The 21,504-nt window shown below is 41.5% G+C and overlaps 2 protein-coding genes across 3 annotated transcripts in view; both read left to right on the top strand.

Moving 5' to 3' along the window:
• Positions 1–1,513, top strand: part of LOC122559762 (receptor-type tyrosine-protein phosphatase R-like) — a 213,992-nt gene extending 212,479 nt beyond the window's left edge. For both annotated transcript variants that reach the window (XM_043709749.2, XM_043709751.2), the window contains one exon: positions 240–1,513. In XM_043709749.2, the coding sequence (XP_043565684.2) occupies positions 240–333 (94 nt within the window). In that variant the 3' untranslated portion in view covers positions 334–1,513. The remainder of the gene's footprint in view (positions 1–239) is intronic.
• Positions 1,514–2,484: 971 nt separating this feature from the next.
• Positions 2,485–21,504, top strand: part of LOC122559761 (receptor-type tyrosine-protein phosphatase beta) — a 112,385-nt gene continuing 93,365 nt past the window's right edge. Inside the window, exons 1-4 of the mRNA XM_043709746.2 lie at positions 2,485–2,630; positions 3,784–4,185; positions 17,571–17,648; positions 19,382–19,506. Of these exons, the coding sequence (XP_043565681.2) occupies positions 2,579–2,630; positions 3,784–4,185; positions 17,571–17,648; positions 19,382–19,506 (657 nt within the window). The 5' untranslated portion in view covers positions 2,485–2,578. The remainder of the gene's footprint in view (positions 2,631–3,783; positions 4,186–17,570; positions 17,649–19,381; positions 19,507–21,504) is intronic.

Here is a 21,504-nt window from a genome sequence, read left to right as displayed (position 1 = left end):
TGGAAATGGTAAATTGTCTGTAGTGTCCAGGGATATCCAGTTTAGGTGCTCATGTGAGTTTATAGGGATTAGGAGAGATACTCTTCAAAAGGTCAGTCCAGGCTGAATGGCCACTTTTCACACTGTGGTGATTCTATGAAATGTTGATAATCTTTGAATGTAATTTTAGAAAATTGTATGTATTCATTTTTATTTTGACAGAAATTCAATGTATTTTTACTTGTTTATTTTGATTACAGAGGAGGAATGATTCAGACAAGTGAACAGTATGGATTTGTACACCATGCTCTGAGCCTTTATGGGAGCACAATCTCAGCAGACACTAGACAGTGAATCTGTCAAATAATACAATACATTCGTGAAAACCTTTAATTCTAAGTTATATGGAAGTAAGGTGAATTATCTCTTGAAGGTAATGAAATATATATTACCTGGAGAAACAAGAACAGGAATCACCTCCAGGAGAAGGGTGATACAAGTAAACACAGAAGCTACTCTCAGTACAACAGGAAAAAAAAAGGTTGCTGGATTGATTAAAGATACCTGAGTGAATGTTGTGTCAATTTTCCTAAGTTCTGTTATAGGAAAATGCAGCTAACTGACTTTATGTGAAATATTATCTGTGTCTAAGTAAAGCCTTTTTTATGTTAAGTTCAGTTCAATAATACTTGGAAACCTGATGGTCTGAGAAAAGCAATGCCTGTTGAATTTGCTTTGAGAGATAAAGAGATTGGGTAGAAGTGTAACACCCAGCCCTTTATCAAATGTTTCTGTATTTTGAACTCTTGGACACAGCTCTTGATGTGATTTATTAATATATATACACATGAAAAATGCTATTTCATAAGTGGTGAATTTTATTTCTTTACCACATTATTGTCTTGCTGCTGAAATGCACAAGTGTTTTATTCATGAATTTTAAATAAATGTTCAATTCTGGAATCTTTTAAAACTCTCTAAATGTTTTGTATGCAATGTAGATGCAGGTTTTTATTTGTGACATGGTGTTAAATTGTATGCATATTTATAATCCTAACTAGCAGTCAGGATGCACAATGTTAAACAGTCACTGTATGTATTCTTATGTCTATGACAATGTATTTGTATTGAGGTTGTCTAAATGTACAAGCTTCTTAGATATTAAGCAAATCCCTATGATTAACACATACAGGATCTCCCTCTCTCTCTCTCATGTTGTGAATTAGTGTCAATATTTTGTTTCTCCTGGCAGAAAAGAAGTGCAATGTGGAAATGTATGGAATGTATAATAATGAGAATGGAAGCCTGAAAATATGAAGCATTGACTTAGCTTTATTCTATATGCAGCTACTTCATATATGTTCCATTTGATGAGACATATTTTAAATTCCTTTTTTGTCATGTGCAGGAAATTGTTTACATTAATAAGTTGTTTACAGAAAGCAGTGTGGAATCAGCACAGGATAATTTGTGTTTTTGTTCAGCCCTGTTAATTTTTGTGTATGATGACAATAAATACAATGAATTTTTGAAATCTTGTTCTTGAGCATATATTTTAAAAAGAAACCAAATATTTGGAGCAAGAGTGAATTACAATGATATGTACTTGTATTTAATCTTATTCCTATCAATAATTTCAATTAATGTATTTATCTAACTAAAATATGACAGTGCTCAGCAATAGGAATTAAGGTATTTGAGGCAGGAGCCCTCAAGGCTTTTAAGAATCGTTTAGATTAACACTTGAAACACCATAATCTCCAAGACAATAAATCAGGTGCTGGACAATGGGATTAGAGTAGATGGATGTTTGATGACCAGCCATGATGGGCCAAATGATCTGTTTCCATCTTCTAAAAACTGTGTGACTCTAAACTAGAGTCAATTCCCCAAAATCAATTTATTACAAACTCTTTGTATATACCATAGTTGGAAATTAGTTTGCTATCAATCATTGTTTCTAGTATGAAAATGCTGTTTAAAAAATACTGTTGGCTTTTATGGGCACAGCTCTATTCCCATTTTGAAAGTGGTGCATTGGGTTCCACGTTTAATAACTCACTGCACAAATCGCCTGAAAAATCGCCATATATTTTAAGGAGCTGAGGATCCAATTGGCAACTAATGCCAACAGGTCTTCTCCACAGTAACTTGTTTATGAAATGTTCCAACTGTGGAATTTATGTGTACTGACTTCAACATTTAAAAAGAGCGTGGGTTTATCCAACAATTGTACAGATGGAATGGCTTGTTGACTCCTGTGCTAACAGCCATATGGTGAGAGTGAATAGATTGCACAAAAATACCACAATCGCGAAGTGGCCGAACTTGGAATAGAACTGACCAACTTTGGCATTCTCATCACAGTTAACCAAATTCGAGATGGCTTCGCATCTGATGTGACCATGAGTGTTAGGATGATTTCCGAGAAGTCGCACTACATGACAGTCTGGCATGAAAGATTCAAAAGAGATTGAATAGGAGGAAGTGGTCGTCACAAACTTTTTTTTTCCCTGAAGACACATTTCCTTTCGACGCTTAGCTTCAGCGATCTGTGCTGAGTGAGAGCATGTAATTTAGTTACAAGAATATTGTAAAAATGGACAGCCCTCTCTTCATGGTTTTTACGTTTACGCTACTAGCTTTATCTGGTAAGTGGATTAAATTCAGCGGTGCTCAATAGTTGTATAGGAATCTGCGTTCCTTTTCCATGTTAATCATTGCCAGCAGTCCAGGTTTAACTGCAGTTTCTTTTTTAAAAAAATGAACGGAAATGGTTTTTTTTAATATTGTACACAACGATACGCTGTAACAGAGCTAGTACCTCAAAACACATTGTGAGATGGTTTGCAGTGTTCTAATCCTAGTTGGTAACAAAATAGTTAGATTTGGTGAAATAAATTTTCAAATAATACCAATGTCTTCCGGTTCCAATCAGGATTGATTCTGTCCAGTCGCCTCAAATGCGGCCACTTCTGCAACTATTGAATATTGTTAGAGGTTACAGTCACTTGTGTGGTTGGAGATGGGGGAGGGGATGATGAGGGTGGGAGCTGACCTCTGTCGATATTCTAGCTGATGGAACAGAGGCAAGCAACTGACTGAAGGGATAACCCCCCACCCCCCAAAAAAACCCTGAGGTACACATGTAGTCGGTGTGTGGTGCATTCCAGTGTCTTTGACCTTGTTGCGAAGTTGAATGATGTGCCATTGTTTCCAAACAATTCCAAGTTAAATATAGGAGTGGGGGCATGTGTTTTCTGTCAATTCGGGATCGAAGTTTAACGGAATGGTATCGATATAGGCTAGAGTAATGGATCTGCTGTAGAGAGGTTTATCTTATGTAATTGGCCAAAGATCCTGCATCTGTGCAGTGAAGAAACTGAATTGTTTGTCAAATAATGTCCACATACAGATGGTTACAATATAATGTCCAAATGCAGATTGCAATGAAGCATTGTTGAAATACAGATTGCAATAAAGTAATGTCCACCGACAGATTGTAACAATGTTCACGTACAGATTACAGCAAAGTAATGTCCAGTGACAGATTGTAACAATACAAATACAGATTGCAACAAAATAATGTCCAGCGACTGATTGTAACAATGTTCATATACAGTTTGCAACAATGTAACATCCAAATATAGTTGAGCACAATTTGAAACAATGTAACATCCAAATATAGGTTGAATTGCAGCTGTGTAAGGGAGTGAGAGATCTTCCTTGATGTCTTATTTCTGACAGTGTAACTATGTGTTTTAACTGGTCTGTGTATATGTGTGTTGGTACTTCTCCCCACAGACGGATTTCTGATCCTCCATGCTAGAAAGGAACAGTGCCTGCTGGGCAAAAACCTGAAGGTGTTGGTTGGCACATGCAAACTGAACAGCCGGTGGCAACAGTGGCAGTGGACGGGCCAGGGGAAACTGCGCCTCTGGCAGGTAGACCGGTGCCTGACTACGGTCAACACGACTCAGCGGCTGTCCCGCAACCTGGCGCTGCAGGAGTGCGCCCGGGCGCCTCGTTGGATGTGCGAGGATGAGCTGCCGGGCAGCCTTGGGCTCGCCCATCCGAGAATGTTCCTCAAGAAGTGGGGCTACTTGGCGGTGGTGTCGGCCCAGACGAAGTACTATGACAGCTGGCTCATGTACGAGCTCGGGGAGCACGGGGAGGCCGTTAAACTCAACTTGTGCCCAACACAAGGTGAGAGATCCCGAGAAGTGGGCCTGTAGATGGGCCGACTTGCCACATTTCTCATATCCGTCGGGCTAACTAATCAGGAAACGGGCGAACTTTTTAAAGCAACTCTCTGGCGTCTCAATACAACACAAACATCTCTCATTGGTTAAAAACAAGAGAAATCTGCCCAGAAATAATTACACGCAAGGTTAGAGTTTACCAATAAGTAAAACCGAAGTCGCAGGTCAACCAGAGGGAGAGTACCTCCTATTATCTGCTGGGATCTGAACATTACATTGACCTTAAAATATGGGATTCGTTACCGTTTTCCGAGTAATCCCCTTGGAAAACGCTATTAGGATGTTTTAAAAGCACAAGTTCTATCCCAAGGCCGAACTCATTTCACATAAGAAAGGTAGGAAGTGTAGACAGAGACTTCCATCTCCTTTGTGTCCTCACCCTTGAGCTGCACCCTAGAGTGCGTTAGCGGTTAGAGGCCACAGGGGTATAAAAGACTGGGGAATGAAATCACAGCCAGGAATGTTGATCCCGCTTTCCAGAAAGTGCAGAATGTGCACTTTGAAACTCCCGGAGAGCTGGAACATTAAAGGATGGGTGGCGGTTTCCTTTTCGGAATGATCTGGAAATCCAGAACTCTGTTGCAGAGGAAGGATATGACTCTGAGACAGGCCTTGACTCGTTTGATAGTTTAACTTCAACTTCAGAAACGAGGGGAGTGCTGATTTGTCTGGGAACATTTTTTTTCCATGCCAAACAAATAAATGTCATAATTCGCCTAAAGACCATTATCCCTACTCCTGGGTGTAAAGCACTATTTACCCTGTATCGTAATTGAAAGAACGAATACTATCCACGTTTGTTTTAAAATTTAGAGATATTATTACACGCCTTTGGAGCAGCTGGGACTTGAACTCACACACCTACCCAGGCTAGAGGTAGGGTCACTGCCCCCGCGCCACAAGACCTCAATATTCCTTCACTATCTTTTAAGGGTAGGGGATGCGGACAAACGCGTCCCGCTTGCAGCTTCAGGAGACAGGGATGTCTGTCTGCGCCCCCTCAGCGGGTTAGCTGCTAGGGAAAGTGAAATGGGTTACATTCAACAGGTGTGTGTGGAACTAAAAATAAAAAGGCGGCGTGTTTCTCCAGAGGAATTTGTGATTTTGAAAAAGGAAACAATCGTGAAAGTGAGGACGGTGCGGGAGTTGAGAGCCCCACGGAGCTCGGACAGCATTTGGTCACCTTCCTGGTCCTGCTCCTGCTTGACAATATATATTTCCTTTCTTTGGTTTGCCTCATTCCTCCTGGACTTCCTGTACTCGTTCACGTTTTGCTTCCCTTTCTCTGCTGCACTGATGTTCACTCTGCCTTCATCCAAAGCGCAGAGTGGGTCCCCACTCCACTGCCTCAGCATTTGACTGCCCCATCCCTATCAATGCCTCTCTCCTTCCTACTCGGAGAATGATGTGGAGATGCCAGTGTTGGACTGGGGTGGACAAAGTTAAAAATCGCACAACACAAGGTTACAGTCCAACAGGTTTATTTGGAAGCACTAACAGCACTCCGAAAGCTAGTGCTTCCAACTAAATCCGTTGGGCTATCACCTGATGTTGTGTGATTTTTAATTTCTGGAAGAATGACCAATGGGAATAGCAGCATGTTGGGACTGCTGGGTGACTCTGCTATGTTTGGGGGAAACGGGTGAATTGGTCACAAGCTTGTGTCATAAGAGAATGATGTGGATCTTGGGTGTAGGGAGGGAGATGCTAAGGGGCTTGAAGCATTGTAGTAGCAGTTTGAAGGTGTGATATTCAACTGGATGCCATCCTTAACAGGAGGCTTGCGCGGGGTGGGAGGTAATCCTGCCATGGCAGATAGTGGAAACTGAATTGAAAAAAAAAAATCTGGAATTAAAAATCTCATGATGACCATGTCAGGAAAAAAAAACTTATCTGGTTCACCCATTTCCTTTAGGAAAAGAAATTGCCATCCTTACCTGGTCTGGCGTACACGTGACTCAGACCCTTAACTGCCCTCTGGACAATGGGGAATATGCAATAACTGTTCGTCTAGCCAGAGACGCCCACATCCTGTTAATGAATAAAATAAATAGAGTGCCTCCTCAGATTAGCGATAATGCTTTAAAACTGTTCCTCTTGCAATTGCTACTTGCGATACCAAGCTAACTAATTTATTTTTACAACTACAGTTTTACTTTCGCCTTCACAATGATGCATAGCAAGTTAGCTGCACAAGCTAGTGCAAATAGGTTTGAGAATCACATCCACATTTGATTTCCTTTGAATATGTGCACTGTATCTAAATAGTGTTACAACCCCTCAAATAGGTTTTCCCATATCTTTTAAAATGTTAGGAATTTAGCTTCAGACGTGGGTGAAATTGGGTTGCAAAGTTTTCATTCTGTGCTGTCAATTTCCTTACGAACGTCAGTATTGAACCTTTACAATACAATCAAATCCCCGTACTCTCCTAATTTGAAAAATAGTCAGAGGGATGCTGACTTTGTGTTCGCAAAGCGTTCACCTAGTGGACAAAGTGTGAATCGCACCCTACAAAACATCCACTTGTGGATGCAGCAAGTTACTGTAAGGTGGGGCCAGTTTACTTCACACTAAGCTAAGAAGCTGATCTATAAATATCTGGAGGCAAGGTCCAAACCCATTCCAAAATATAGGAGAGAGGGATTTTCTGGTTTCTGATTTGAATTCGTTCATTCAAACTAACTATCCACAACCTTTTGGATGTTATTGTTTGTTTAGCATCATTGATCATTACAGTAATTCTCACGACTGATAATTTTTTAGAGATTTTTCCTTTATGTATCTCGCGTTTATCTTGAAATCTTGTCAATGCTTGATTTATCAATGAAAATAATCAGTTTATTTTGTCAAATCCTTGTAGGATTTGAACAACCCTATCTCATCCACATGCAACCTATAAAAGCAAATAGTCTGAGTTATCTTAGGGTTTTCTTTACAAGTCAAAACCCATAATCTTGGCATTTGCCTGACAGATCTCATTACACTGTCTCTAAACTAATGTATATCCCCACTAACAAGGGGCCCAAAGTGTACACAGCATTCCGAATATGATTTGATCATTAGTGCAAAAACAAAATACTACAATTACTGGAAATCTGAAATAAAACCAAATAGAGGTGGGGAGTGGTGCCGGTGTAATTACGGAAGATCATGCCTCCATCCGCCATGACCAGGGCCTCCAAGCCCTCCGTTTTTTCCTCTCCAGACATTCCCAACAGTACCCTTCCACCGACACTCTCATTCGTTTGGCCAATCTGGTCCTCACCCTTAACAATTTCTCCTTTGAATCCTCCCACTTCCTCCAGACCAAAGGGGTAGCCATGGGCACACATATGGGCCCTAGCTATGCCTGTCTCTTTGTTGGCTACGTAGCGCAGTTGATCTTCCGTAATTACACCGGCACCACTCCCCACCTCTTCCTCTGCTACATTGATGACTGCATTGGCGCCACCTCGTGCTCCCGCGAGGAGGTTGAGCAATTCATCAACTTCACCAACACATTCTACCCTGACCTTAAATTTACCTGGACCATCTCTGACACCTCCCTCCCCTTCCTGGACCTCTCCATCTCCATCAGTGACGACCGACTTGACACTGACATTTTCTACAAACCTACCGACTCCCACAGCTACCTGGATTACACCTCTTCCCACCCTACCTCTTGCAAAAATGCCATCCCGTATTCCCAATTCCTCCGCCTCCACTGTATCTGCTCCCAGGAGGACCAGTTCCACCATAGAACACACCAGATGGCCACCTTCTTTAGAGACCGCAATTTCCCTTCCCACGTCGTTAAAGATGCCCTCCAACACATCTCGTCCACATCCCGCACCTCCGCCCTCAGACCCAACCCCTCCAACCGCAACAAGGACAGAATGCCCCTGGTGCTCACCTTCCACCCTACCAACCTTCGCATAAACTAAATCATCCGCCGACATTTCCACCACCTCCAAACAGACCCCACCACCAGGGATATATTTCCCTCCCCACCCCTCTCCGCCTTCCGCAAAGACTATTCCCTCCGTGACTACCTGGTCAGGTCCACACCCCCCTACGACCCACCCTCCCATCCTGGCACTTTCCCCTGCCACCGCAGGAACTGTAAAACCTGTGCCCACACCTCCTCCCTCACCTCCATCCAAGGCCCTAAAGGAGCCTTCCACATCCATCAAAGTTTTACCTGCAAATCCACTAATATCATTTATTGTATCCATTGCTCCCGATGCAGTCTCCTCTACATTGGGGAGACTGGGCGCCTCCTAGCAGAGCGCTTTAGGGAACATCTCCGAGACACCCGCACCAATCAACCAAACCGCCCCGTGGCCCAACATTTCAACTCCCCCTCCCACTCTGCTGAGGATATGGAGGTGCTGGGCCTCCTCCACCGCCGCTCCCTCACCACCAGACGCATGGAAGAAGAACGCCTCATCTTCCGCCTCGGAACACTTCAACCCCAGGGCATTAATGTGGACTTCAACAGCTTCCTCATTTCCCCTTCCCCCACCTCATCCTAGTTTCTAACCTCCAGCTCAACACTGTCCCCTTGACTTGTCCGGACTTGTCCGACCTGCCCAGCTCCTTTTCCACCTATCCACTCCACCCTCTCCTCCCTGACCTATCACCTTCATCTCCTCCCCCACTGACCTATTGTACTCTATGCTACTCTATCCCCACCCCCACCCTCCTCTAGCCTATCTCTCCACGCTTCAGGCTCTCTGCCTTTATTCCTGATGAAGGGCTTTTGCCCGAAACGTCGATTTTGCCTGTCCTCGGATGCTGCCTGAATTGCTGTGCTCTTCCAGCACCACTGATCCAGAATCTGGTTTCCAGCATCTGCAGTCATTGTTTTTACCTAGTTCTCTTTCTGTACTACTATTTCCCATTTTATTCATGGTCCCTAATCTTTATTGTTGGATTGCCACTGCTCTTAAACTTGCTCCACATAAACTGCCAGGCCTTCCAGCATGGCTTTGCCAGAAATATGGATTATAGTGTGCAGTAGAACAATACATTGCAGCAATGCAGAGTTGAGGTGAGACAGGATACACCCGCTTTTAATGGCATTAATTATCATAAGGTATATTTAAAAGTTCATTGTAAACAAGGGTGGATGGATGAGTAGTGAATGGGTAAAGTGATAGGGTGAATAGGTGGGTGAGGTAAATGGATTGATGGGTAGGGTACTGGATGGATAGGCTGGTGGGAGGGTTAGGCAGTGAGGAAGTTAGTGGGTAAGGTGTTTGGTAGGTGAAATATAAGATGGGCAGAGTGGTGAGTTGGCAGATGGGTAAGATGGTACATGAATGGGTAACTAAATGGACCAGGGCTAGTCAGGTTGGGTCAGGACAAGGCCAGTCAAATCTAGTTGGAGAGAAAGTTGGATGGATTGGGCAGTCAAGTGTGGAAAGCTTTCAGAGTAAATGGGGCTGAGTCAGGCAAGTGGAGGATGTTAATTGAGGGGTTTGAGGAGAGTTAGGAGAGAATCAGGTGCTCATTGTGTGTGACTGGGGTCTCAGTTGTATAGTTACCAAGGACATAGACTAGGTTTTTTCTGGCTAACCTTTCCTGGTTAATTCCAGGTAAATCCAATTCAGAGACTTTTACAGAAAATCCTGGGGAGCAGGAAATTGCTAATCAGAAAATCAAACTTCCCAATAATTCCCAAAGGGGTCAGCCTGTCAGAACTTCCCATATGTTGCAACAGTATCTTGGATCAGCATTTGGTTTCTGACAATCCAGAGATTGGAGGATTTGTGCCATTGACTGCATACCCACCATTATTCTCTCCTAAAATGGGTGTGGTCGATAATGGTTATGATGCTAGATCAGTAGTTCAAAGGAATTTGGCTCATATGGCATATTGTGAAATTTAATTCAATAAATTGGGGCAGCACGGTGGCTTAGTGATCAGCAATGCTGCCTCACAGCACCAGGGACCTGGATTTGATTCCAGCCTTGGGCAACTGTCCATGTAGAGTTTGCACATTCTCCCCATGTCTGTGTGGATTTCCTCTGGGTGCTCCAGTTTCCTCCCACAGTCCAAAGATGTGCAGGTTACGTGAATTGGTTGTGCTAGGGTAGAGGGAATGGGTCTGGGTGAGTTACTCTTCAGAGGGTTGGTTGGGTCAAAGGGCCTGTTTCCACACTGTATGGGATTCTTCTAAAAAAAACTGTGAATTTGTGCACTTGCACCAAAAAGACTGATCTTGAAACTTGCAAAATCTCAGATTAAATCCTCTTGCATTTTCTAATTAAAGGGAACACTGCCATTATGATTTAAGTTAAAACTTCTGCAGTCTCTGCCAGTCTCAGAATTTGTCCCAGTGCCTCAGAAATCCAAAACTATCCATCTGTGGATATTTTTCCTGTTCAACCTGTATAAAGGTGGTATTAAATGCCTCTGAAGCAGGTTGAACTTGAACCTAGGCCTTCTGGCCCAGATGTGGGGGATACAGTCGCAAGAACCCACTGCACCATTTGTAAACTTTCAGGCCAACTTGGGCTAATGTGTAACACTCAGCATAATTTGGAGCTTTGTTACTTAATTCACTATAGGATCATTTGAATATCAGTGTGTTTCATCATTACTTAGGCTCCAATCATTGGAATTCACCTAAGGAGCAAAGCATCAATCATGTTTTAATTCTTTTTGCAATCTTTATTATAATTTTCCCACCATAAAGTAGCAGAAAATCCAGTGAGTTATAAAAGACTGGAGATCTATAGCTGTGTTGCTCCAGCTGCTGTGGATATTTCTTCCTTTTCTCCACCAGTAAACATGACCAGTTACTCCCTGATTAAATAAGTAGCAGTTGACAAAACTATGGAAGCTGTATCAATTTTCTGCTTTGTACCACCACTGCCATGGGACTTTGTGATATTGGGAATAGTGATCAAGGTTTTTTTTTATTGGTTCAAGAGAGTACTGGTCACCACACTCTCTATAAGGACCCAAAACATTCAGTACTTGAGGGTATCAGTCCAATCCAATGTGCTCAATGAAAAGATTCTTTGAAGTCTTCAAGACCCTGCTTTAAATGGTACACCCCCATTCTACTGCAGAATTCTAGACAGCATAGGTAGGTATACTCTGAATGACAGTGAAACAGCTAAATGCCTACCCTGCATATTCAATCCACCCCAAACTAGAAAAATAAGTTAGGCTCATGGTTAGGTCCAAACAGCAGGCAAAAATTCCATACATCCTTTCGACATGGAACAATCCTGGAACTGGCATCAATGCAATGTATTTATTTTAGCTGTATTTGATAAACCATTGGAGATGCAATAGATTTTAATAAATCTACATTAGGTTAGTTCTCATTTTCCATTTTGCCTTTTATTTCCTTGTTTGTACGTACTCATCCTTGTTTGTAAACTCTGTCTGAGTTTGTGTGTTATTTCCCATTATTCCCTCTTCTGCCTCAGCATGTAGATTTGTTCTTCACAATAAATTTTTTTTTGCTGTTCTTGAGGTGCATTTTGTGAGATCTCTGTAGTTGACACAGCTTGCAAGCTGCCTTAGTTTCCATGAATTTATACTCTACCATCTGTTTCTCCAATCTGTCCTTGTTATCGCTACACTTTCACTTCCTCGTATACCGCCATACCTCATTTTTCTTCTCTCATGCAACAAGTAATGTGGAAATGCAGTAGAAGATGCCTTAAATACTCAACAGGGATGACAATTCTGGTCTATCGGAAAGATGTTGTGAAACTTGAAAGGGTTCAGAAGAGATTTACAAGCATGTTGCCAGGGTTGGAGGGAGAGGTTGAACAGGCTGGGGCTGTTTTCCCTAGAGTGTTGGAGGCTGAGGGGTGACCTTATGGAGGTTTACCAAATTATGAGGGGCGTAGATAGGACAAATTGACAAAGTCTTTTCCCTGGGGTGGGGGGGTCCAGAACTAGAGGGCATAGTTTTAGGGTGAGGGAGAAAGATATAAAAGAGACCTGAGGGTCAACATTTTCACGCAGAGGGTGGTATACGTATGGAATGAGCTGCCAGAGGAAGTTGTGGAGGCTGGTACAATTGCAACATTTAAGAGGCATTTGGATGGGTATATGAATAGGAAGGGATATGGGCCGGGTGCTGGCAGGTGGGACTAGATTGGGTTGGGATATCTGATCGGCATGGACGGGTTGGACCCAAGGGTCTGTTTCCATGCTGTACATCTCTATGACTCTGTGACACTATCTGTAGAGAGACAGAGTTAACATTTTAGCTTGATGCCCTTTCATCAAAATGGGAAATATTAGAGATGTAACAGATTTTAAACAAATATAGAGATGGGGAGTGGTGAAGAAGAACAAAAGGAAAAGTCTAAAAGAGGCAAGGGAGATGAAATGACAAAAGAGATGGTACTGAAATGTAAATGGAACTGGTAAAAGGCAACAAAGGAGCCAAAGATTGATTGTGGAAAAGATTTAACTGGAAAAATCAGAATCAATTACTGCCTTCCAAAATTTCTGTTGGTATCTCCTTGGGAGCCATCCTTTGCTTTTTCACTTATCCCGTGACCACCTCCTTTTGTGCTTTTTGTCATTTAATCTCTCATCTATATACCTCCTTGGCTTTGCCCCTCCATGAAATTTGTTGAATCTCTAACATAGAATCATAGAATCCCTACAGTGTTGAAGCAGGCCATTTGGCCCAGCAAGTCCACACTAACCCTGCGAAGAGTAACCTATTCAGACCCATTCCTCTACTCTATTATCTTCTCTTTACCCCTGACTAATGCACCTAACCTACACATCCCTGAACACTATGGGCAATTTAGCATGACCAATTCACTTAACCTGCACATTTTTGGACTGTGGGAGGAAACTGGAACACCCGGAGGAAACCCACGCAGACAAGGGGAGAATGTGCAAACTCCACACAGATAGCTACCCAAGGCTGGAATCGAACCCGGATCCCTGGCACTGCAAGGCAGCAGTGCTAACTTGGTCAAGCCCCAAATAATACATGACTTGTGTTTTCCTCTCTCCATCCTCCTTGAACCAAAACAAAAGGAGCTGATTGAAAATTTATTTGTGGCTTAGAAACAACAGAGCTTAAGAAGTGTGCCTCATCTTGACCTGTAAAGATGGTAGGACCTCTGGAAAAGCTGATGATGATGTTTGGCTTGTAAACTGTAGGGGGTTTTCAATCTACAAGACATCCAGGATGTAACATTTGTATGAAGTGCCAAAGGGTAGCACTCTTTGAAAAATATGTGGTTGATTCAGAGCAGTGACTTTCCTCAATGTACCCTACTCAAGGACAGAGGTTTCTGGATTAGCCATACCAGAGACTGGGGGAGGGTTTGCATGACAGATAGATAAAGAGGAGTACAGAGATGGCAGATGAGAGGGTGATCATTTGCCGAAAGAAAAGGAGACAGCAAATCCAGGAAATTCAGTACTCCTTGGAGCTGTCTTACAGGTATGAAATTTTAGATGCTTATTTAGTGAGCTACACTACTTAATTGAAGGTGGATGACTCGAGGGAAGCTGCTACCCAAGGTTATTCTGGAAAGAGAGAGAAGCTGGTAGGCAGATTAGAAAGGTTGTATTAGTGGGTGACTCAATAGGTCAAGGGATAAGACCGTCTAATTTGCAAACAAGATTGTGACTCTTGTACAGTCTTTTGTCTCGAGTGCAAGGGCTTGGGACAAAACTAAATTGCTGGATAAACGTCTGGAAAGGGAGGGTGAACAACCAGTGATTCTGGTTCACATGGGTACTAATAATGTTGAGATGGGTAGCATGGAGGACTTGCATGATCGGTTTCAGGAGTTAGCGAGTAGAAATACTACCTGTGATATAACTTGCACTATTTATGCGAAAGCATATCAGGAAGGTAAATCATGGCTTGAGAGATGGTGTAGAAGGGAAGGGTTCAGATTTTTGGGACACTGGAGTCACTTTTGGGAAACGAGAAAGCTTTTCAGAAGGGCTGGGCTTTATCTGAGCAGGATGGAACTAATCTCCGACCTGAAGGAGTACATAGTGCAGTAGGAGTGGATTTAAACTTGGGTTGACTAATGAACCTAATTCTGGAAATACCAGAGAAGGTGAAAGAGAGATGGGGAATGAGAAAAAGAAATGAGGGAAAGCTTGGTTGTTGACAGTGAACAAGGAAATGGGTGCCCTCCAATGGGCAAGGATGAAATAAGGGCAGGGTTAAATTGTATGGATATAAATGCACAGAGTATCATGAATAAAATTGGAGAACTAGTAGCAGAAATTGCTCTTGGGGGGATATAACACTGTAGCATTGACAGAAATGTGGCTCAAGCCAGACAGAATTGGATGCTTGATATTTCAGGTTATGTGGCTTTTAGTAAAAACAGTATTATTGCCCTTGAACAGGATGCATTCCCTGAATTAGGATCATGGAAGTGAAAAACATTAAGGGACCAGTGACCTTGTTGGGAATTTATTATTGACCTTCACCCAGTGGGGAAGAAATAAAAGAGATCATTTGAAGGCAGATTATGAAAATCTGATGAAAAAATAGGGTTCTGATAGTTGGTAATTTCAATTACCCTAGTGTAGATTAAGAAAAAGTTAGAGTGTGAGGCCCGGAAAGGGAAACATTCCTTCAATGTATGCAGGATAACTTTATATATAACATAATATATAAACTTCATGAAAAAGAAGTTAATTTTTGACAGTCAACATGGCTTTTTCAAGGGCAGGTCAAGTGTGGAAATTGATTTGAATTCTTTGATGAGGTAGGATGAGGGCAGTGCTGTGGATGTTGTATATTTGGACATTCAGAAAGCATCGGACACTGTGCCATATGGCAGGTTGGTTAACAAATTAATACTGTTTAGGATTGATGTGTCCGTGGCAGTATGGATTAGAAGTTGGTTAAAAAGTGGGAAACAGTTTGTATGTGAGCATTTCTCAGATGGGAGATGAGTTGAAAGTCTTTCCTAGGTTTAGGTGTTGAGAGGCTTGTTTTGAGTTTTATAAATAATTTGGAGATGGATGTTTGAGGACAAAAGTCCCTAAATTTGCAGATGATACTAACCTAGGGTGAATAGTGAATTGTGAAGAAAATGCTGAGTGACTTCAGAGGGCCATTGACAAAACTGGCCAAATAGCAGACGCTTGGCAGATGAATTTCAATGCAGAGAAATGTAAGATATTGCATCTTGGTAGGACAAACACAGATGATATGTGCTCAATGGTACAACTCTGGATCGAATACAGGAGTACAGGAACTCTGAGCTCACACGCATAATTCTCTGAAGGTGGCCAGGGAAGTTGAGCTGCATATCAGACCCTCCAGTCCTACCTGTCCATGCCAACCTAAATTAGTCTAGCTAAAAATCACACAACACCACGCCATAGTGTAAAAGGTTTATTTGGAAGTACTTCCAAATAAACCTGTTGGAACTGTATCCTGATGTTGTGTGACTTTCAACTTTGTCCACCCCAGTCCAACACCGGCACCTCCACATCATAAATTAATCTTGTCCCATTTGCCAGCATTTGACCCATATACTTGTTTAGAAAGCTTATAGGATCCTTGGGTTTATAAAGCAAAGCATACAGTATTAAAGCGAGGAAGTGGTGCTGCATCTCTACAAATCATTGGTCAAATCCTGTTTGGAGTATTGTGTTCAGTTCTGGGTACTTAAATAAAGTCGAGAGTGTGATGCTGGAAAAGCACAGCAGGCCAGGCAGCACCCGAGGAGCAGGAAAAACATTGCCACAGGCACAAGCCCCCCACCAGGAATGATTCCTAGTGAAGGTCCCATGTGTGAAACACTGAACCCCCCCCCACTCCCCTGGATGCCACCCAACCCACCGCGCCCCTCCAGCACAATTCCCCTGACTCTGAACTCCAGCATCTGCAGTCCTTAGTTTCTCCCAAGGATGTTAAAGCCCCAGAGTGCATGCAAAAGAGATTTACTGGAATGATACCAGGAATGAGCAATTTCAAATACAAGGCAAGATTGGAGAAATTGAGCTTATTCTCCTTGGTGCAGAGAAGATTAAGATGTAACATTATTAGGTATTCAAAACTATGAACTTCTTTTTAAGAGTGAAGCGAGGATATTCTGCTTCCATTGGTAGGTGTGTCAGTAACTAGGGATCTCAATTTCAAGATCTAGCAAGGGAGCTAGAACGAAATGAGAACTTTTTCACTCGGAGTTTTCAGAATATGTAACTTGCTGCCTGGGAGAGTGGTGGAGGCAGCTCAAAGATTCCATACATGGTTTCAAAAAAGAGCTGAATATACATTTGAAAGTTATAAATTTAAAGAGTCTCCAGTTTTGTCAAAAGGCTGGCAAGCTGCAACATTAACACTTTTTCTCTCTCTCTTCACAAATTCTGCAAGAACCATTGAGTATTTCCAGCATTTCTTTTGTTTTCATACCAAATTTCCAGCATCCAAAATATTTTGTTTGCACATGACTGCTGTGAAGTTTGCAAAAGTGAACTCCTTCAAAAGAAAAACAGCATTTCAACCACACAGGATGTCTTAAAAAAATACAATTAGGTCTCACGCCTGCTTGTGAACGCGTTCAGAATGGATGAATGTTCAAGACTGCCAATTGTTTAACTCTCTGAAACTTATCTTCGGTATCATATCTGATAAAACATGCACCTGAGGAAATTCACATTGCAATGTGTGAATTTAGCAGCTTTGATCTCTGATATTTTCTTATGTTTCAGAATGGCAACAAAAGCTGTAATTCTGGTGCAGATTAGTCTATGAAAGAAAAGCTTGCTTTCATATAGCGAATATCCAGCAGTGTTTGATGTTGAAATATCTTTCTGTAACTTCTATGCAATTCAGTGTCAGACACAACCTATTCAATATGACATTTACATTTCTCAAATCAGCCATTTTCTAACAGAAAAGCTATTTACTGACAAATCAGCTACATAGCATCAAGCTCAGTGAACTAACTTACATACAAATCAACTATATAGATATATGACTTGGAGATGCTGGTGTTGGACTGGGTGTACAAAGTTAAAAATCACACAACACCAGGTTATAGTCCTACAGATTTATTTGGAAGCACTAGCTTTCAGAGTGCTGCTTCTTCACAACAACCATTCAATGGAGGAGCAGCGCTCTAAAAGGTAGTGCTTCCAAATAAACCTGTTTGACTATAACCTGGTGTTGTGAGATTTTTAACTTTGTCCATTGATATATGTTATTGTAAAACCATGTCAGATCTGCTGGTGCTGTTTACCATACTGCTGTAGCATTCCTTGTATTAACTTGGGCTTTATTTGGTATATTAAATATGTTGGAAATGATTGTGAATGACCAAACTGAAGATTTGTGTTTTTTCTTACCTTGCACACATTAGCTTTGCAAGCCAATCCTTTAAAGGAGGATCCAGCCTTAATTCGAGCAACTGAAGTGACGTGGGGCAATAATAGCACACGTAAGTTAACACATGATATTTATGTAGAATATATTTTGAGCTTAAAAGACAAATTTTGTGCTAACTCTGGAAAATAAAACAAAATTCTTTTCCATCCAAGGCATTCTGCTTGATTTCAGACTGAATAGCAGTCCTGGACAGCTCATTGAAAAGTGAAAGCTGTGGCAGCTAGGGGGAATCTGGGTGGAAAAGACATGTAAAATGTGGCAGGTAGACCAATTACACCATTTCCACTCTGATACAGTTTGAAAATTCCTAATTTTTCAGGCATTATGAGACACTTGACTGACGTCAGCAGGAATTCCACACATTTAAGCAAATGATGGCCCTATTGTATCAATAGCAGCTCCATGCCAGAAGAAAGCTGGGTTGGCTATACCAGGAGATTCCAATCAGATCTGATAATCCAAAGAGTCTTTTTCATACATATGATTTACTTGTGGAGTCAGGAGGAGCAGGTGTGGCCTTTGTAATTCTTCCTCACCCCAGACTCTCAACCCACACTCAAATTCATAGAATGCTTTGTGGTACCCAAACTTCTGCAATTTCCCATTGACCTCATGTCCATTTTGGGTGGCAAGGCTGTCAACAACATGTTAATGATGCCCAGAAGTTAAAATTCACACTCATACAATTGTTAGCCTCAGTGGGTTTCCATTTGGATTGAAACAGTCACTCTGATACTCACAGCCTGATACACTGAATGTATGAAAGGGCCAACATTTCATGCAGTGATGGTGGCTCTTCAGAGCAGTGTCATCTGAAAGAATTTTAGAATTAGAATTAGAATTAGGTGCTATTGTCACATGTACTCAAGTACAGGTATATAGGAGTACAGTGAAAAGTTTGCAATGTTGCCATTCACAATGCATCTTAGATACAAGGTAACAGGGTACAACATCTTAGGTAAAAAGTAGAGAAATAAAGAAATAAGTTAAAAGTTCAACATTATAATTCTTTTCAGATAAAATGAAAAGTAAATTTTAAAGTTCCAAATTACAGCCCATCTTTAGCCATGTGCCCACAGTCACTGCACACTGGGCTCTCCATACAAGGGCTCAATCTCTCTCCCAAACTGGACTCCATCTCTCTCCCCCGCTGGGCTCAATCTCTCTCCCACACTGGGCTTGATCTGTTTCCCAAACTGGGCTCCATCTCTCTCCCACACTGGGCTCCATCTCTCTCCCACACCTGGCTCCACCTCTCTCCCACACTGGGCTCAATCTGTCTCCTACGCTGGACTCAATTTCTCTCCCATGCTGGGGTCCATCTCTCTTCCCCACTGGGCTCCATCTCTCTTCCCTGATGGACTCCATCTCTTTCCCACACTGAGCTCATCTCCCTCTCCCACACTGGGCTCAATCTGTCTCCCACACTGGGCTCCATCTCTCTCCCATGCTGGGTCCCATTTCCCTCCCACGCTGGGCTTCATCTCTCGCCCACACTGAGCTTGTTCTCTCTACCATGCTGGGCTTGATCTCCATCCACCACCACCCCTGCTCCCCCACCCTGCACCCCTGCATTACCATCTCGACACAAACTGCCATCCTCTCTCTTTAAGAAGACTGTATTAGGTAATAGACAATGTGAGTGGTTGCAGATTCTGGGATTTAGTGTTCCCACCTGCATTGTACATCTTTGAATTTTTGCATTTAGATGTCCTAGAAATACATTTCTATAAAATACTGTGTCACTTCAGGTCTGATTTCTAAATGTAATGACATTTTATCCAGGAGGAGTTACTGAACAACTAATCGAGCTGACCACAGAGAGTTCATCATTCTCACCTCCAAGCTCATCCCCAAGGTCAGAAGATTCCTATTCTACAATGACTTCTTTTTATGATCAAACTGAAAAGGTAAGAATTGTACAACATTATGATATAAATCAATTGAAAACAGCTTTGCAAACGGTAAAGCAAAAAAAGCTACATTGCTGGAGAACAAAAATTACATACTTGGTGTTTATGCCAGTTTATTTTAGAATTGGGAATGGGGAATATATGTTGGAAAGGAGAAATAATTCCAATAAAAAAGTTTAGCATAACACACTCAATATTCCATTACTAGTGGGAAAGTATGATTTCATTGAAAAAAATTACTTGAAACATTTGTCGATCTTTACTTCACCAGCTGTTCTTAATTCTCATTTTTGCTAACTGAACCACGATACGGCATGGTTATAATGCTAACATTACCTGACATGTTTTTATGTATTGATCCAGAATTAAAATGGAACCTAGGGATAATTTTTATGATACTATCGCATATACACACTGGACTTGTTTTTGTTCGATACTGGCAAATGTATTTATTACACCAGTATTTATGAAGGGGAAGAAGACTGTAAGATCATTTCTTGTCTTCTTAATACACCCTACTAGGCTACTAACAGGGCAAATCCAAGACTAAGATAAGGAGGAATTTCTTTCCCCCAGAGGGTTGTGAGTCTTTGGAACTCCTTGGCACAGAGAGCTGCATGGGCATAGTCCCTGTATATAATAAGGCTGAGATAGATAGATTCTGGATCATTAAAGGAATGAAGGGTTATGGGGAAAATTCAGGAAAGTAGACATGAGGAATGTTGGATCAGCCATGATTCTATTGAACGGTAGAGCAAGCTCGATGGGCTGAATGGCTGATTCTATTTCTTAAGGTCTAATGGTCTTAACAGGTAGGTATCAGTTCTTTTGGATATACATTAGGTTTGAACACCATTTTATAGCATGGGATGTGTGAGTGAAAGACTATTTTAAAGCAAGTAGAAAAGATAGAGCAAAAGGCACTGGATGATTTTCTGCTCCATGGGCAGGCAAAATCCCATTCTGAACTTGGAAAGCTGACTGCAAGGAAATTTTCAATGGGTCTGCAGGTGAAAGGCCTGTCTAATGGTCTCTTGTAACTATGTCCTAGGGTTTATTTACTGGATACTTAAGTTTTTGTGAGCTGAAATGATATATGCAAATCTTTTGCTCTGGGTTGCTTTGTTAGTAGAAGAATGTTTACCAGTAATTCTTCAAACTGATATATGATTAATGAAAGAGGAGGAATTGCAAAGGAATGACAGGCTAGTCACACTGCTCTGTGGGTTCCTGTCAACTTTTGCATGCTGACAACCCCTACAGTTGCAGAGAATGTACGTGTGCTTCACCTTATTATGTATAATGTGGTAAAGGTTCCATTGTCAAAGATGGCAGTGCCAATAGATTGCAGTGCCATGACAATGAGAAGTGAATGCTTGACTAATCACACTGCTCAAAGGTACTTTGAAAACATAGTGGTCATACTTGGTTAGGCTTTTTGTGAAGGAAGGCATATTATAGTTCAGGAGACAACCTAGCCCATTTTCTCCAATTTGCTTTTGTGAATAAATAAAAACATTTTATTAGACACCACATGATCTATCACAAGGACAAATCAAAATGAGACCATTTTACATTTTTAACAAGGTATTAAAAAACTGTGAGCAAGTAAAATCCTTTCCAAGTTCTTTTTATTGAAGAGGTACTGATCCATCTAACAGCACAAGAATCTAGGCTGCTTTTTGACACTGAAAATAACAGTTAATATGTCATCAGAAAAAGAGACATCTATGGTGACCATTGAGAATTGTATAAGAAATACAGAATGTAACTAATTTAGATGTTCAGTCTGGACGAATGTAGAGTGGTAAAGAGTAAGTACATGCATATGTAAAATTTTAATTATTATTACGTACTCAGTTTCCAACTTATTGTCATCAGTGAAAAAGGAGAAAGATCCAATTTATTTACCAATGTCCCTGATTCTTGAAATTCTTCAGAAATAAAATTCACTGATCAACAGAAGATCTGTTGTTGACTGAATGTGTTCTATTA

Source organism: Chiloscyllium plagiosum, unplaced genomic scaffold, assembly GCF_037043375.1.
Source record: "Chiloscyllium plagiosum isolate Xiang-an unplaced genomic scaffold, Cpla_swu_hap1 HiC_scaffold_19, whole genome shotgun sequence".
Taxonomy (NCBI): Eukaryota; Metazoa; Chordata; class Chondrichthyes; order Orectolobiformes; family Hemiscylliidae; genus Chiloscyllium; species Chiloscyllium plagiosum.
This window is presented reverse-complemented; position numbering and strand designations above follow the sequence as displayed.